The sequence below is a fragment of the Gorilla gorilla genome, chromosome 5, assembly GCF_029281585.2.
Source record: "Gorilla gorilla gorilla isolate KB3781 chromosome 5, NHGRI_mGorGor1-v2.1_pri, whole genome shotgun sequence".
NCBI classification, from domain to species: Eukaryota; Metazoa; Chordata; class Mammalia; order Primates; family Hominidae; genus Gorilla; species Gorilla gorilla.
The window spans coordinates 167,645,538-167,663,325 of NC_073229.2; the positions used below are offsets into that span (position 1 = coordinate 167,645,538).

At 40.9% G+C, this 17,788-nt stretch overlaps 1 protein-coding gene and 2 long non-coding RNA genes across 4 annotated transcripts in view; 2 read left to right on the forward strand and 1 right to left on the reverse strand.

Annotated features, from left to right (window-relative positions):
* FUCA2 (alpha-L-fucosidase 2) lies at positions 1-16,293 on the reverse strand. Its single transcript, XM_019029738.4, has 7 exons — positions 15,962-16,293; positions 11,793-11,980; positions 8,467-8,806; positions 6,910-7,120; positions 6,491-6,681; positions 1,902-2,010; positions 1-361 (listed from the first exon to the last, which is right to left on the reverse strand). The coding sequence occupies exons 1-7, from the start codon at positions 16,186-16,188 to the stop codon at positions 221-223; spliced, it is 1,407 nt and encodes a 468-aa protein (XP_018885283.1). The 5' UTR covers positions 16,189-16,293; the 3' UTR covers positions 1-220.
* Positions 9,079-15,389, forward strand: LOC129534417 (uncharacterized). Its single transcript, XR_008681017.1, has 3 exons — positions 9,079-9,153; positions 9,902-10,019; positions 12,251-15,389. It is a non-coding gene; the product is annotated as an uncharacterized lncRNA (long non-coding RNA).
* LOC129534416 (uncharacterized) overlaps positions 15,826-17,788 on the forward strand; it is a 23,618-nt gene continuing 21,655 nt past the window's right edge. Inside the window, exons 1-2 of one of the 2 annotated variants that reach the window (XR_010134384.1) lie at positions 15,826-16,773; positions 17,532-17,659. This is a non-coding gene — a long non-coding RNA (uncharacterized lncRNA). The other variant, XR_008681016.2, reaches the window with a different exon arrangement.

Genomic DNA, 17,788 nt, shown 5'->3' on the forward strand with positions numbered 1-17,788 from the left:
TCAATGTGAAGAGACTTTAATGGCAAAGTGCACTGACGAGTTAAAATGGTTACATGGGTAATTTAAGAAAAAATTTAGTGGGAAAAAGGGAAAGGGCTGAACTGCCAAAATAATTTTCTTATCCAGTTTTACATTTGCTTTCTCCATGTGCTACAATTATAGACACCTGAGAGTTCCTAGCCTTAGACATAACTTGCAGCATCAGCCACTCTGCTGCACTTTAGATCACATTAGTTAGGGCTAGAGCCCAGCCCCATTTACACGGCATCTGATGAATGGTTAGCTGTGGCAGTTCTACCATAATGCCATTTTGCTCCAAAGAAATCCAGTTAAGTGGCTGTCCATGGCCCAGTAGTTTCACCTGAAATTAAAAACATACATGCAAATGTCTCCAAATTTATCTCTTTATCTCACCCACTTTCTATGGGGAAGGAGTGATTAGTAGTTCAAAAAAAATTGTAGATAAGAGGTTCATTTTTACCTTTATTTAGTGATTCACAATCACTCTTCATCCAATTGAGTGTATGTATCTTGCCTCTATATTCTTGCTTCTATTTTACTCTCAAGAGGGAAATAGAAGTGTGCAGGGGTTGGGGAAGGAGAATTTTCAAGACTGAATGGAGTGTCAGAGTGGAGAAAAAGCTAAAGAGAGGATCAGGAGCAGAAAATGGCTCTGAAACCAGAGTCTGCCCAAGTATCTACTCAGCGTTCCTCCCCCAGATTTTCTAATAACCTCCACTAATCAATAATATATAAATTTGATCAATTATTACTGTAATTGTTTTATATTCTTAGTCTTACTATACTAAGCAAATTCAAATAAGTTCTCTACATATTCTAGGGTTATTTTGAACCAAAAACTTTGCTTCTCAGGTGGATCAATACGAAAACAAAGCCCACGAGCTTTTAAATAATGATGTTAACTGGCACCAAAAAGAACATAGATAAAATAAAAATATAATCAGTATCATACCTGGGCTACTAAGCTGTAATTAAACATTAGATTTGAACTCATCTTCTTTCTGCCTCATCAACCACATGTATTAGAAATGAAATGCAGAAAAGTGATGCAAGGAGAACCCCCATATGGACAATTCACCTCCAAAGGGATAATTTATTTAAAAAAAAAGTTATAAAATATATCAGAATGAACTCAATGCCAGATCTGGTGGTTACAACAGTTAGATTAATCTCTAACTTTCTCCAAAATGTTTTATAAACATAAAATAGTAGAGTCATGACATCTTGTATTCAGATATGTTCTGGGGTGGGGTGTCAGGGAAAGCATCCGAATTCTAGTTTTATGAGAAGAATCATTTTGGATGCATGCAGTGAACTTGAACAACGTAAAATGACTGTGAAGAATAATGTCTATTTTACAGTGATATGCATAGAGATACTGTAGCTGTTTTATCAGCTTAGTTTTCTGGGAAACAAAAAGTTTCAAAGATTTTGACCAAACACTGTCATTGGTGAAATTCATTTTATTTTATTATATTTTATTTTATTTTTTCAGAGACAGGCTGAAGTGGTGCAGTCATAGCTTACTGTAGTCTTGACCTACTGGGCTCAAGCAATCCTCCTGCCTCAGCCTCCTGAGTAACTAGGACTACAGGTGCGTGCCACCATGCTCAGCTAACTTTAAAAAAAAATTTTGTAGACAGGGGTCTTGCTATGTTGCCCAGGCTAGTCTCAAACTTCTGGCCTCAAGACATCCTCCTGCCTTAGCCTCCCAAAGTGCTGGAATTACAGTGTGAGCCACAATGCTTGGCTGGAGCTCATTTACAATTCCTTTTATGAAGTATAAGTGAAACAGTTATAAGGTTCCCCTTAAAAGTTAATGTTTGCATCAAGATGTTCTAATCAGCAATTTAAAGGAACAAGGTAAAATTCCCTCTTACCTCTGTTGCCCCCAGAATAGCTTTGGGATGGCCAAGGAACAGCTGTCCTGATGTGGGCCATTTAAGAAAAATGGCATAGACTAATTTTTCTTTAGGCTTGGATGTGTACCTGGTTAAAAGAAAAAAATAAAGAGCATAGTAACAAGTTACATCCCATGTTTCTCACTATTTATGGATCAGGAACAATCTGGAATTATTTTACAGATACTTCCACAATGTCACCACTAATAGAAGGGAAGGAAAAATAGCCCCATGGTGGTATAAAAAAAACACCTTCCTCCCCCAAGACCAAAAGGAAGTTCTTGGAAGACAAAGATTTTCCTGAGTTAGCATTCCTCTTCATCAGACTGCTCTCGTGGAGCTGAAAAGGGGAGGGAGATGATCTAAGGGGACAGGATGCAAGAGCTTCATGGCTTTTCATGTATTATTCAAATTTTTATATTCATTCATTCATTCAACAAGACAAGATATGCATGTGTCAATTCTGTGCCTAGTACTGTGCTCAGTGTTAGGGTTACAATAAAAAACAAAACACACATAGTCCTTCTTCTTATGGAGCTTAGACTAGAGTGGGGAAAGCAGACACTAAACAGTCACACAAATAATATGAAAGTGTGAGTTCTGATAAGCACCATGAAAGAAAAGGAAATTGAGAGATTATAACAAAAGGATCTCTTTAGATTAGAACATCAGAAGGAAGCCTCTCCAAGAACATAACATTTAATCTGAGACTTAAAGGATGAATGGGAGCAAAGAAGAAGGTAAGGGAAGTATGCTGTAGACAAAAAAAAAAAAATGGATTTCATTCATTTATTCATTCAATTACTCAAGAAATACTTATTGAAATCTTAAAATGCTAGACACTGTTTTAGAGCTATATACAACATTGAACAAAGTCCTTGTCCTCATGGGGCTTACATTCTAGTGGGAGAAATTAGAATCAACAAATATGTCAGGTATTCATTAAATGCTATGGAGAAAACAAGCCAGGTTAGAAGGACAGGGCATGCTAGGTAGGAAAGGAGGGGCCTGGGAGTGTTATTTTAAACAGAATAGTCAGGGAAGACTTCTTAGAGGTGGCATGGAAGAGAACCATGGGAGCGCCACAGGAGCACCACGGGAGCGTCTGGGGAAAGCCTTCCAGACAGAATGACAAGTGCAGGAGCCCCAGTGCAAGAGTGTGCTCTGCCTGTTGATGCAACAGCAAGGAAGGCAGAGTGCCTGAAGGAGAGGAAGTGGGGGAGGGTGATGGCAGATAAGATCAGAGAGGCGATAGGAACCAGATTTTATAGGCCCTTGTAAGCATCTATGGGACCTGGCCTTCTCTCTGAGACTGGAAGCCATTGGAGAAATGTGACCATGGGAGTGGCATTATTATTTAAAAGTATACTCTGATTGCTTTGTGGTGAAGAGGTTAAAGGGTAGAAATAGAGACCTATTAAGAAGCTACTGAAATAATCCAGGCAGGGGCGAGACAATGGAAACTAAAAGGATGAGGGTTGCCACAGAGAGGATAAGAAGTGGTCAGATTCTGAATATATTTCAAAGATGCAGAGGATCTTTTTTTGAATATATTTCAAAGATGCAGAGCAGATTTCATATCTGCTAATGGGTTGGCTGTGACTATAAAAGAAGGGGAAACTAAGGGCTTCAAGGTTTTGGGCTTGACAACCACCTAAAGGATGAAGCTGCCGTTAACTGAGATGGGAAAGACCATGGGTGGAGCTAGTTGATAGCAAAATTTTAAAACTCAGGATTTCAGTTTTGGATGTACAGGTCTAAGATGCTATGCATCTAAGCGGAAATGCTGAGTAGGAAGTTATTGAGGCTGGAGTTCGGAAAGAGGTCTGCACTGGAAATAGAAATGTGGAGATCATCAATATGGCATTTAAAGCCATGAAAATGGATAAGATCACCTGGGACATTAAGATAAACGCAGTGGCTCACGCCTGTAATCCCAGCATTTTGGGAGGCCAAGGCAAGCGGGTCACCTGAGGTCAGGAGTTCGAGACCAGCCTGGCCAAACATGGTGAAACCCCGTCTCTACTAAAAATACAAAAAAATTAGCCAGGCGTGGTGGCAGACACCTGTAATCCCAGCTACTCAGGAGGCTGAGGCAGGAGAATCGCTTGAACCTGGGAGGTGGAGGTTGCAGTGAGCCGAGATCGCACCAGTGCCCTCAAAAAAAAAAGATAGAGAAGAATGGAAGTCCAAAGACTAAACCTCAGGGCACTTCAAGATTTAGAGGTTGGAAAAATGAGATGAAATCAGCAAAGGAACTAACTAAGAAGGAAGAGCCAACAGGTACGACGAACACCAGGAGAGACAGTGATAAACTGAGGCAGACACTGCCAGTAAGTTAAGAAAATGAGCACTGGGGACTCATCACTAGAACTGGCAAGGCAGATGTTATTGTGGGCCTTGAGAAGAGCAATTCTGGAGTGTGGGGGTGGAAGCTTGACCAGAGGGGGTTCAAGAGAAAAACTGTAGCAAGGAATTAGAGATAGCAAGTGAAAACAATCCTTTCAAGACGTTTTACTACAAAGGAAAGGAGAGAAATGGGAAGATCGCTAGAAATGCAAGTGAAATGGAGTTAAAGGGGAGAATTGCTATAACAATCCTTGGGTGGATGATTTGCAATGGGATCAGGACACAAGGGTTGACCTTAAAGCCAAAAGTGAGATAATTTTACATTGTATGTGTCTGGGTGCATGTGTGTGTGTGTGTTTCCATAGTTAACAGTTAGCTGTCCAGGAGCAGGCATGGAATAAGTAGATCTGAATTTAAAGTGGATGTTCCGTCAAGTGAGTATGGCAGAGGGAGCAAGGGTTCAGGAGTTGGGTGTATGCAATAGATTAGTTACAGTGATGGGCCACAGAATCTGTCCCGGATAAGGAAAAAGACAGAGAAAAGATGATAGGATTAGAAGATAGTATGATCACTGGATTATAGATCCCTTTGGAAGCCAAAGTGCCATGCAGAGTAAGCCAAAATATAAGAAGTGGTAGATAGATGGCAGAATCCTTCAAACTGGAGCCATGGAAGGGGTTCAGTTATTGGTAATGCAAAGTCTAAAGTATGTTTATAAAAGAAAGGGAAGTTAAGGACACCAAGGTTTTTGGCCTGACAACCACCTAAAGGATAAAGCTGCCATTAACTGAGATGGAGAAGACCGTGGGTGGAGCTAGTCTACAGCAAAAATTTAAAACTCAGGGCTTCAGTTGTGGACGTACAGGTCTAAGATGCTATGCATCCAAGTGGAAGTGTTGAGTAAGAAGTTCGACTTTGCATTACCAATATGACCTTGTATATTGATAATGCAAAGGAACAGGTAACAAAGGTCAAGCGGACAAGACCCCTAGAAGACAGGAGGTGCAGGTAATTAGAACTGTGAATAAAAATTTAAATCTCTAAGAATTATGTGAAGAGTAGTTCTGGGGACAGGGACAGCAAGCCAGGGCTCTCTCAAAGGATTTTAAGGGTTGACCTGGGAGTCTGTAGGTGACTGCAAGAAGGTGGGCATGATGAACCTGGGGGGAAGAAGGCTCCTATGGTGAGGAGGGAGAGCAGGACCACTCAGTGGCAGGGAAGTTGGTAGGAGACAGACTCACAGCTTTATAAGCCACATTAAATATTTAGCTTTTATGTTTATTTCTTGAAATAAACACAATAGAATAATGGTTAATGATTGTGAAGTCCCAGATCAGATACCCTCATATTCAAATCTAAGTATTCAAAAGTAAGAAGCAAATTCCAAAACCAGATTTCTACTATTCTCTGTCACATGAGAGATTGGTATTGAGTTCTCATTATGGCTTCTCCCAGATCAACATTTTAAAATTCCACAATTATTTGCTCTGTCCAGATTGCCTTACTCCATTTTATTCAATGGGTTGTTAATGTTTTAAGTCATAAGTCAAGTAGATTGAAGAACAATTAGTCTAATCTTTCGGTTCCTATTTGATCAAGCAGTACTCAGGTGGCAACTGAAAGCGAATTTTTAGAACTTCACCAATACTCATCTTATTTTATATATGTTAAGAAACCATATCAGAAACTGTCATATTTGTGGAGTCTGATTCAGGTACTCATTGCCACATAGAACCTCCTCAAGCTCAGAGAGAAGCATCTTCCCTGAACCCTTCCTATTTTGATTCATTTTTAATCTAACATTTTCTCTGCCATTGGGTACCTCTTGTTTGCTAATTTCATGGGATGCAACATCTGCAAAAGTCAGAATTTACCGAACTGGTTAAACAGTAATCTCCGTTTTAGACTAACCATTCAGCATTTTTCATTGGTCTGAACAGCTTACAATTTTTCTAAGAGCTGAGTACTTTCAGCCAAAATTTGTCCACTACTGGGAGATACCTAGAAATGATGTAAGCTCAATCTGATAAACAATAAATGTTTCAAAACATGCAAATTCTTCCCCTTCTCTTTATATTAGAGTAAGCAAAGTTTGGAAAGTGCTTTGTATATGTAGGAATTCATCCAATTTCTCTTTTTATCCTACTCTTCTTTATATGTCTGATAAATTTTAAATCTCTTCCTTTATAAAAGAGTACTTGGTAACAAGAATGACTTACCACACATCTGGGGTGACAGTGTCATTCTGGGATCGCCAGGTATGGGTTTCATAAATAGCTTCTCCATTGACTTTTAGCCAGGACCCCATTTGCCTCAGTCGCTCCTCAAAAACTACAGAAATGGTGCCATCTAGTGTGGGCCCAATATTCATCAAAAGATTTCCTCCACATGAAACTGTCTCTACAAGTTGCTAAAAAATTAAGAATAATGTTTTTAGATAAATAAAATAATTCCATCTTTAATGTGCTAATATATTGCATTTATATATTTATACATGTATATATAGTCACTGCCTAGAAGAACACAGGATAGAACAATGTCCTATATTTATAGGCCATTGAGCCATAGAAGAAATAATTCCTACATGACCACACTATTAAGAATATTATGTTAATAGCCACCAGACATTTCACTGTACCTTCACCAATTCTTCAATTGTAAGATAGTCAGAGATTCCAGCTTCCCTCCTATAGCCCCAGGACAGTTTGTCTATTGTCATGCAGTTTTCCCATTTATGTGGCAAAAGATGTCCTGGGTTATAACGATCACTGCAGGTATAGAAGCCACCATGCTTACAGATGCTACCAGCTCCCCAACGATCATTGGTGACTACTGTGACCCGAACTGGGCTGAAATGAAACATACAATTTTTTAAAACAAAAGGTATAATCTTTTTATACAAAAGGAAATGTCACTGAAAAGACATGTAATTGAAATACAATTCTGAAAAGGGACCATGGCATAGTACAGTGGAAAGCCCATGGTTTTGAAGTCAAACAGACCTGAGTTGATTGGAGTTCTGGCTTTGTCACTTTCTAGCTCCCAGACCTACAGCAAGTTACCTGACTCCTCTGAATAATGAATTTCCTCATCTATGATTAGAACAAAAATAAGTTATGTAAAACATTAGCCCGGTACCCAGCACATATAGCACTCATAAGAGTATTATATGAATATTTTAAGCTCCCTTCCATATTGTAAATGGTAGCCAAAACTGAATTTATACCCAAGACACTTTTCTTTTCAATGATTCAATGATCTCATACATGTAGTCTAGCCTTTCTTTTTCTCTTACCATTGTGCCTAATATTGAAAAATCTCAGAAAATTTGACTGTTGATATCATGTGAAATATCCCCACAACATTACTTATCATAGCAGGTGGCATATTTAAGAGGGAAATCCACGCCACAAAGAGGGAACAGTTTTGAGTCACAAATTGAAGTGATGGCTCCCAGTTTTTTCCCTTGGAAGGAGTACCTGGACACATTGCTGTTTTAAGTATCAAGAGTTCTTCAGAATATTTGTATTTGTGCCCTTTGTGGGCCCAGGAAGTGCAAGCAGAAGGTTGCCTGACTTCATAGCACAATACCCAGTGCTTTCTAGTGTACATGCAGATTTGGTCCATATAGTTTAAGCCTAATGGAGGAGTTTAATCAGAACTCCCTGTTCTAATAGGGCAGCCTTGAACATACCAGGAAGCAACAGGAAAAAACTGGAGAAAGTGAAAATGCTGCGATGAAGGAAAAGAGGAGACAAACAAGGGTGACATTGGCTGGGCAGCAAAGATGACCAAAAGGTAAGAGGATAAAAAGAAGCAGTCTGCGGGATTCAGAAGCACATAATCAGAAATAGTGATGAAGAACAGAGTTGTCCCAGAATAGAGGCCATAAAGGACCAGGGTAGGAGAGAAAAAGGGGGGACCCACAAAATTAACACCTTCAAAGTTCTTGATCCTGTGATTTTTAGTCTGATCTCAAAATCAGACCACTGAGTTGGATTTTACTCCTGATTTATTTACCCTTGATTATGTTGAGTAAATAGTGATATATCTAATAAGTATTATTTACAATGATTTTCTCCCCTCATACCACCAATGACTTAAAATGAAATATTTCAAGAGGTGAAGGAATTAAAATGTTAGAAATATATTAGGAATATGGAGGGTAACTGCAGCAATCTCATAGCATACACACCTTTCATTATATAACCAGGCCAAGAAGCCTGTGCTGTTCCAGTATTGATCCGGCGCTCCTCCATCACCATCCGACCACAGAACCTCAGGCTGATAGTTGTTCACTAACTCATAGAGCTCTGGCAATGTCTTAGAAACTGGAAATTGCCGCTTATGGAATGAACTGGATTCATCCTCAAGGAAGAGCGGATGAAACCATTCAAAAAGGGAATAGTACAGTCCAAAACGCAGGTCAGTTCTGTTCCTAATGGCTACCTCAAGTTCCTTGACAATGTCCCTCTTGGGCCCCTCATCTATGGCATTCCAGTTCCACGAATATTCTGACCCCCACAAGGTAAAGCCTAGAAAATTATAGTGAAAACACTTGTAAGCATGTCAACTTTATTTTAGTAAATTTCAACCCACACAAATGCCCAAACAAATCACATAGTACATGCGATATATAAATACCTGCTCCTACAAATGACTGTTTTATGGCCATTTTTTCATGGCATATATCATGCTTTTATATGAGAAGTGAGAATTTAAACAAGGTGAGACTGAGGTTTTTAAAAGCAACTTTCGGGGTATATCACTGTATGGTCTGATCTATCTCCAGTATTTTCCCTCTTAGATTTTAAGGTCCTTGAGGGATTGCATCATGTCTGCAGTGCTCCCTGCTATGTCTTCAGCCAACTGCTAGCACAAGGTATAAACAATCAACAACAGCAGCTCACAACTAAGATGGGAACATATACATGTACCATGCTAAATCATGACTACCACTATTTATTATGAAGATTCTGAGATGCACTCCTGCAAGATTCTTAGTGTCTTCTAAACCAAAGCTTGAAGTCTACTGCTTAGTTTTAGGATTGTTTATTTTATTATAGTGTGATTCTTAGAACACTGGTGATCCATGTATAGCAAATCTCTTTTAGCCTGATTATTTATTTAACCAGAGGGGCAAAAAAAAAAACCCTACTATTTCCCAATAGTTCTATACTTTAAAATATACTCACCATGTGTAATCTCATCCTACTATAAAATCATAAGCTTGGATGTTCCTCTTTAATAAAATTACCCAAAAGTGAATAGTCTACCAACTACATAGATAAGAAAAACAATGTATACCTTTATACAAACACTTAGAAGTGGTTCATTTTTAACAGGAATTTGCATTTAGATTACTGATTGTTCCATATAAAAATGTTAGAAGAGATATATAAACTGAAATACTTAAAACATAATAAATATGAAAGCCTCAAAAACTTCATCAGTGCCTAGAGACTTAAATACATTGTTACTATTCCACTAAAATCTAGAAGAATCTTTGAGAATAGACATTTATAAGGTACATTTGGTGAAACATTTTACTGTTGGTAAATTAGAACAAGTCTAAGAATGACTCATACTTTCGATTTTTTTTTTTTTTTTTTTTTTTTTTTTTGAGACAGGTTCTGGCCCTGTCACCCAGGCTGGAGTTCAGTGGTGCGAACTTCGCTCACTGCATCCTCGACCTCCTGGGCTCAAGTGATCCTCCCACCTCAGCCTACCAAGTAGCTAGGACTACAGGTGTGTACTCCACCATGCCTAGCTAATTTTGTCTATTTTTTCAGAGACAGGGTCTCACTTTGCTGCCTAGGCCGGTCTCAAACTCCTGGCCTCAAGCAATCCTCCTTCCTTGGCCTCCCAAAGTGTTGGAATTATAGATGTGAGCCACTGCACCTAGCCTTAGATTCATTTTAATAAGCTTTTTAAAACAGCTCACTCTTGTTCCTATCATTTCTGTGGTAAGCTTCAGAGCAGTGTTGATATCTAAAGTCATATTCAAAGTTACTCAACTTGACAGGCCCTAATGTCAGACAGTACTAAAACCACTTGAGTCTTCATTTGAATATCACCACCATAAGCTCACACTGCGACGTTCCTTCCTGAGCTTAGTATGCATTTTCCATGAGCAGTGAAAACATCTGACAACATGGGTCCCAGAAAATGTATACATGTGGGCTACATCATCTCTCCTCACAGTTTGATTAACAATTTTTATTAAATAAACTCACTATGTAATGTTTTGTGCCATACAGCTTGGGAAAGTTCCTAGACATCAGGAAATCAGCATGTTCTCAAGCAAATACACTTGATAGACATTCATCTCAGCAGGATAAATATCTACAGGAGAAAATCATGAAGCTACCAGAATGTGGCCAAAGGGAAAAATATCCTATGATCATTCCAGATTTTTTGTGTTGGTTCTCCTCTCCTATTCCCATCCCATCCCTGGAGAAAACAATAAGGCAAAGTTTCTCTTTTTTTTTTTTTTTTTTTTTTTTTGAGACAGGATCTCCCTCCGCCACCTAGACTGGAGTGTAGTAGCCCTATCTCTGCTCACTGCAGCCTCAAGCAGTCCTCCAACCTAAGCCTCCCAAGTAGCTGGGACTACAGAGACATACCACTACGCTAATTTTTTAGTTTTTGTTTGTTTGTTTGTTTTTGTAGAGACAGGGTCTCACTATGTTGCCCAGGCTGGTCTTGAACCCCTGGGCTCAAATGATCCTCCTTCCTCGGCCCCCCAAAATTTTGGGATTACAGGCATGAGCGACCACATCCAGTGCAAATTTTTTTATACCAAGGCAAAGATGATCATGCAAAAGAAACTAATGAATGAACAAGCCGTTGGAACAAAAACAATTTGTTAATGCTTCCCTGGCCTTACAAATACTGGAGTGGTAATGGGTGGAATCCATTCTATTAAAGTAGAATGGATTTTAAATGTGTGGGGGTTTAGATATTCTTCTACCACCTCTGATTTTTCTGGAAACCATTACAGTTCCACAATCCTTTTCCCTCCAGGTGATCTGGGTCACTTTCATCACTATCAGTTCATCCACTATTTGCACCATTTGGCCAGCTAAGAGTTGGCTAAAAGTGCAGCCAGGTGTGTCGTAATGATGCAAGACTATAGCAGTATAATCCCCATGATGCATTCACAGGATGCATTACAGAGAAGGGGAAGGAAAGAGTGCAATTCCAAGATGAACTTTGACTTGCAACCCACACTCCGTTCAACAAACAGCTTTAAGTAAATCTTGGAAATATTGTTCAAAATACATGTGACAAAACGTGACCATCTTTCCTCTGTTATGTGGCAGGTATGATCCTTTCTGTATTCCTAACATCTCTCAATTTGGGTTGAATGTGCAGTCCCTAAGTCATAAGCAAGTGCCAGTCACCACTTATGGTTGCTCCGAAGAGAAAATTAGACCTTGCTTTAGTTTTTTCTTCCAAAAGAACAACTTTTCATTTCTTAACCATTGTCAGCAATTTCCATAGGCTGGATTGACTTACCTTCGTGATGTTTGGAAGTTAAGACAATGTATTTGGCACCAGAGGCCTGAAAAATATCTGCCCACTGGTTGGCATTAAAAAATTTTGCTGTAAATAGTGGTCCAAAATCTTCATATTTGAAACTAGGAGGGTAATTATCTTTCATAAATTCCACATACTTCGGTATCTTTTCCTTTTGCCAATACCACCTAAGGGGAGGAAAGGAAAGAGTGCATAAACAGCACATACACACACATTTAAAAGAACTGCTCCAGCTCCCCTTACCATTTACCCCTCACACAGATAGGACCCAGATTCTCTTTCTCACTTCCCCATTAGTTTGATTTGGCTTTAAAGATAGCTTATGCAAACTAAACCCCCTCTCATTTTCCACCTATCCCCCTGTGATATCCACTCAGCTCATAAACTAGAGCATTCTAGGCAACTCAGCTACCCATTCTCTCTTTTTTTTAAGACAGGGTCTCACTCCGTCACTCAGGTTGGAATGCAGTAATGGAATCATGGCTCACTGCAACCTCGACCTCCTGTGCTCAAGCGATCCTCTCGCCTTAGCCTCCTGAGTAGCTGGGACCACAGGCACGTGCCACCACACTTGGCTATTTTTTTTTTCTTTGTAGAGATGTGGTTTCCATATGTTGCCCAGGCTGGTCTTAAACTCCTGGGCTCAAGCGATCTTCCTGCTTCAGTCTCCCGAAGTGTTAGGATTACAGGCATGAGTCACCTTGTCCAGCCCCATTCTCTTTTAATTCTTCACTTTTAAATCACAACATGTAGTATATGTCTTTACACATTGTCCCTTGTAACATAAGTGATTAGGGCTTCTAAAAGGAAGACTACATGCCTAAAACATAATATGCATCTATTATATTCAGTAGTAGAGAACACTTTGGAGGCACAGGACAGAAAGGGAGGCAAAAGTAAAATTAAAAAGATGCTGTTATTTTAATAAATGGACTCAACCTTCAACAATTACTTGCTATACGCATTCATTCTAAGCAATGGTATATTGACCCTAAACTGCGTAAGCAAGACTTCATGAGGAAAAGCACATCTACACATTTTAGATAAACACAGCAATAACTATCCTCATGAAATAGATGCAACCCCCATTTCTGACCCACCTCCTGCTTTTTCTATCACCATTCCTTTCATATGAGTATTTCTACAGGATAAGCAAATCCATAATCGCACTATATTTCCCAAGACGATCAGGAGACTCTGCTAAGAAGAAATAATTGAAGTGCATACTATGCGGCAGACATGCTGTTTGCCTGCCCAAAAGTCGTATTTACGTAATTTCCCAGCTTCCACTACAGCTACGACAGGGATGTGAGATCCATGCTGGCCAAGGGAACTTGAGGGAAAGCCAACTTTGGGGACTGTGGAAATGGTTTCCCTCCTAATGAAAAGAGACACTGGCCTTCCTGCCTTTGGGCAGGGTTGTGTGAAGTTATGGTGCCTGGCTGCCATCCTGTGACCATGAAGGGACAAGTCCCCAGGCTGAGGATGAAAGAAAGAGCCCGTGTCTTTGATTTCATCAATGAACCGACTACCTCTAAATTTCCTGTTATGTGAGATAACAAGCCCCTATCATTATACCTTTTAGTTGGGTTTAAAATGCTTGAAGCATTTTTATTATTTATTTATTGATTATTGATTAATTGATTGGTTGAGACAGGGTCTTGCTCCATTACCCAGTTTGGAGTGCAGTGTCATGATCATACCACACCACAGCCTTGAACTCCTGGGCTCAAGCGATCGTCCCACCTCACCCTCCTGAGTAGCTGGGACTACGGGCATTACGTTTTAAATTGAACTGCAAAAGAGAAACTGGGACATTCAGAAAGTTGAGCAAGAATAAGGAATTTCTCCTAGCATCATCTAATTTGAACCTGCACTGTCCCCTACAGTCTAGACTTGAATTTCATGCTGAGAGATGAAAAGAGGCATTTATGGTAAAGGTCTATCATTTATATTTGGTTTTTAATAGACATTTAAAACAGTCATATATACTCATCTATACTGTTGATTCCCCGAAAGTCAAATTGAGAGTGAGGAGCAGAGGATACAAAGGGAAATCACAGGTAATTAAAGAATCTTACACAGGGTTAATGCATTTTCAGATCATCAGGAATCTGTTCTCTATTTTGTTTAGTATGAGAAGTATCTTTATTATTCTAGGTCAAAACAAACATGGGTTTATCTGTAGAAAATGAAGTTATTCACAGCAAAGAATAAAATGACTCAAAACTAACTGTTTTATTTTGGCATAGTACTAGTCTCAGTCAAAAATGTCAAATCCTCTTTGGCACCAATATATCTTTACCTAATCTTCATGGTTGAACAAAATGATAATATAAGATACAATTTAGGGGGAAGAAAGTTGTTAATTATGTACCTCACTAATCTAAAATATTTCCAAAACAAGCTCAAGATTCCTTACAGCCCAAAACATGCAAATAAAGATTTGTAACATCTTTTTGAAGTAGCTATGTTTTGGCATAAGAATAAAGAGTCTCTGTTTTAGAAGGTGAATTATTTAAAATATGAATAATTCTCCATAGCTTACCCAGTTTTATTTTTTACATCAATTGACCTACCAATAAGAAAGGTTACTGGTTGCAGGTAGTCAATTTCTTTGTAATGAAAGGGTTAAAATATGCTATTTTGGCATATTTTTAAAGGTAAAGAAACTCGAAAAATAGCAGGTGCATGAAGAGCACTTTGCCCTTTGTGCTGTTTCTTAGGAGAGAAGATGAAATTCCAGTATGAAAGGCACTCTGTACTAGAAGGAAAGGCAACATCCTAAGCTTCAAAGACAAGAAGTAGAATACTGTACAGACCTTGCTAAAATTTATTATTTAAGTCTCCCCGCATAATTTAGTCACACAATGTCAATTTAATTCTTGGACCCAGCAGAGACCCTAACAGAATGGAGGTGTAATTTTTCTACCCCTAGAGTAGAGCATGGTACCATGTATATTATGTAATGTTAATATAATATATAGTTCATACTCTGTATTGTGTCTACTAAATATAGTATGTTAATTTGGATGTATACTATTTATGTAGTATATAGTTGATTCAAATAAATACTGTTTAATGATTCCCTTCTTTTTCTTAAGAATATATTATGTGTCCCAAAGTCCTGGAATTACAGGTATGAGCCACCACGGATCACCTGAGGTCAGGAGTTCAAGACCAGCCTGGCTAACATGGCAAAACCCCGTTTCTACTAAAAAATACAAAAAAATTGGCCAGGCATGGTGGCGTGCGCCTGTAGTCCCAGCTACTCAGGAGGCTAAGGCGCGAGAATCGTTTGAACCCCGGCGGCGAAGGTTGCAGTGAGCCGAGATGGTGCCACTGCACTCCAGCCTGGGTGACAGAGTGAGACTATGTCTCAAAAAAAAAAAGAATATATTATGTGTATGTTTCTATATATGCACACAAAATATTTCTGTTTTGAAGGACTTAATACTTGTAGCATTTAGTCAGAAAAGACATGTGCAACAGTTTAAGAAATTACATGCACATTTTCACATAGATCTCAAGGTAAAATCTAACGCACAGATTTTTGTGTAGCACCTTTCATACGGCAGTATGATAACTGGGTTGTGTTAAGAGTACCATTCTAGAACCTCTTTAAAAAGTTCCTAGAGCCACACATGGGTAACATGTTAACATTAAGTAGCCAATGGTGTTCAATGAACAGTCGTTTCACATACTCATGACTATGTTTTAACCATAACTTCATGGCAGAACGACTGTAAATTGGCAGGTAGCAGCAGAGCAACCATAGGCCATTATGCCTGAGTCACCGCTCGTGTGATGCCCCTGCACAAACTGATGAATGTCTGTAGTAGCTCGATGTTGTAGTGTCATAACTACAGCTTAATATGCGCAACTATGAAGAAGCTGAGGAGTCAGGAGTATCTGAAAATTCTTACAGTCACACGGAAGAAAAATTCCCTGTTCATCCAGCAGAAGCACTTAGGCAGGAAACCACATATTCGACACCCGGAAGTGCGAAACGCGGGTAACGCAGTGGGAGGTGAAACCGACGAGGGTGCAGGCAGCACCAGGCGGCGAACCAGGCCCGCTGGGTGGTGGCTGGAGGCTGCAGGTGGGGACAAAAGCGCGGCAGACGAGACAAAAGGGAGCGCACTCACCAGAACCACTCGCTACCGAAGCTGGGCACGGAAAACACTCCCCAGTGGATGAAGATGCCGAACTTGGCCTGGTCAAACCACGCGGGCAGCTGGCGGGCGTCCAGGGACTCCCAGGTGGGGTCGAAGCGCGTGGCGCTGTGGGCAGGGCACGGCGGCGGTGGCAGCAGCAGCAGCAGCAGCAACAGCAGCAGCGGGAACGCGAGCCTGGGGAGCTCCTGGGGCCGCATGTCCCGGCGCAGGCCGGCTGTCCTCTCTGCGGGCTCCCGCGGCCTCCGGAGCGCTGTTCTTCCGTTTCTGCCGCTGAGTATGCCGCGCCGCGGTCACCTGACCAAGCCGGACTTGGAAACCGGCCACCCTTCCCCCTCTGGGGCGGGAGTGGCCACTCTCCCGGGCGTTCCGAATGACCTCAGGAGGGCTGCATCGCTCAGCATAACTAAGGAGGCCAGCATTACCCCAAAGCCAGCTGCGACGGCTTTGCTAAGGCTCTGTCCTCTAGAGGGGAAAATATGAGTCTGAGTCAGGGCCCTGTGGCCAGCGCCTCTGCCCTCAAGCAGACACGACCCTGACCAAGAAACTGCCCAAGAGGACAACGCCACCAGCCCACCCTGGTGGCTGCTCCACACGTCCGAAGCGTGGACGAGAAGGTCAAGGCAGGAACTTCAGCCGGGTCTCGCCATGATGGAACATGGAAAGCAACCTAGATCCTTCTCGGCCTCTGTATCAGCTCCCAAGATCCTGCATGTTAGAACCGTGGTTGTCAACCTTGAATTTGTATCAGATGAAATTCCAAGAGCTTCAGATTCAGCAGTTAGGTTGGGGCCCAAGAATTTGCGTTTCTACCCAGTTCCTACTTCTAGGATGTTCTGATGTTGGGCCGGGCGCGGTGGCTCACTCCTGTAATCCCAACACTTTGGGAGGCCGAGGCGGGCGGATCACAAGGTCAGGAGATCGAGACCATCCTGGCTAACATGGTGAAACCCCGTCTCTACTAAAAATACAGAAAATTAGCCGGGCATGGTGGCGGGCGCCTGTAGTCCCAGTTACTTGGGAGGCTGAGGCAGGAGAATCGCTTGAACCCGGGAGGCAGTTACAGTGAGCAGAGATGGTGCCACTGCACTCCAGCCTGGGCTACAGAGTGAGACTCCGTCTCAAAAAAAAAAAAAAAGAAAAGAAAATTGTGATGTTTCTGATTGGTGGGCCAAACTTTCCTGAGAACCACTGCATTGAACAAGGAGATGATCTGAGACAGGTGAAACCAGTGGAATGAATGTTTAAGAAACCTGCAAGCTTGGGAAAAAAGGCCAGCAACTTGGAAAGATTAATCAAAAGGATATTTGGGAAGCTTATCACCTCCACCTCTTGTTTGGTTTCTTGGTTTGTTTGTTTGTTTTTGAGACAGAGTCTCGCTCTCTCGCCCAGGCTTGAGTACAGTAACATGATCTAGGCTCACTGCAGCCTCTGCCTCCCAGGTTCAAGGATTCTCCTGCCTCAGCCTCCAGTGTAGCTGGGACTACAGGCACATGCCTCTGTGCCAGACTAATTTTTGTATTTTTCTTTTCTTTTTTAGTAGAGACAGGGTTTCACCATGTTGGACAAGCTGGTCTCAAACTCTTGACCTCAGGTGATCTGCCCGCCTTGGCCTCCCAAAGTGCTAGAATTACAGGCATGAGCCACCAAGCCCAGCCTCTCCTCCACCTCGTAAGTGTTTTCAAAGTAAAGCCAGAATCCTCAACTGCTTCTGCCCCCATGAAATCATTACCCTTCAATGAGCCAATTCAAATGCTGCTGCTTTTGTGAAGCTTTCTGCCACCACCCTTCCCTCCCAGA

What these genes read in the sequence shown, in the direction of transcription:
- FUCA2 (XM_019029738.4), bottom strand. Translation starts at nt 16,188, where the DNA reads ATGCGGCCCCAGGAGCTCCCCAGGCTCGCGTTCCCGCTGCTGCTGTTG. An exon ending in GCCTGGTTATATAATGAAAG is followed by an intron (nt 7,121 to 8,466) that starts GTGTGTATGCTA and finishes GTTTCATTTCAG; the next exon opens with CCCAGTTCGGGTCACAGTAG. An exon ending in CTATTCTGGGGGCAACAGAG is followed by an intron (nt 362 to 1,901) that starts GTAAGAGGGAAT and finishes TTTTAATTTCAG; the next exon opens with GTGAAACTACTGGGCCATGG.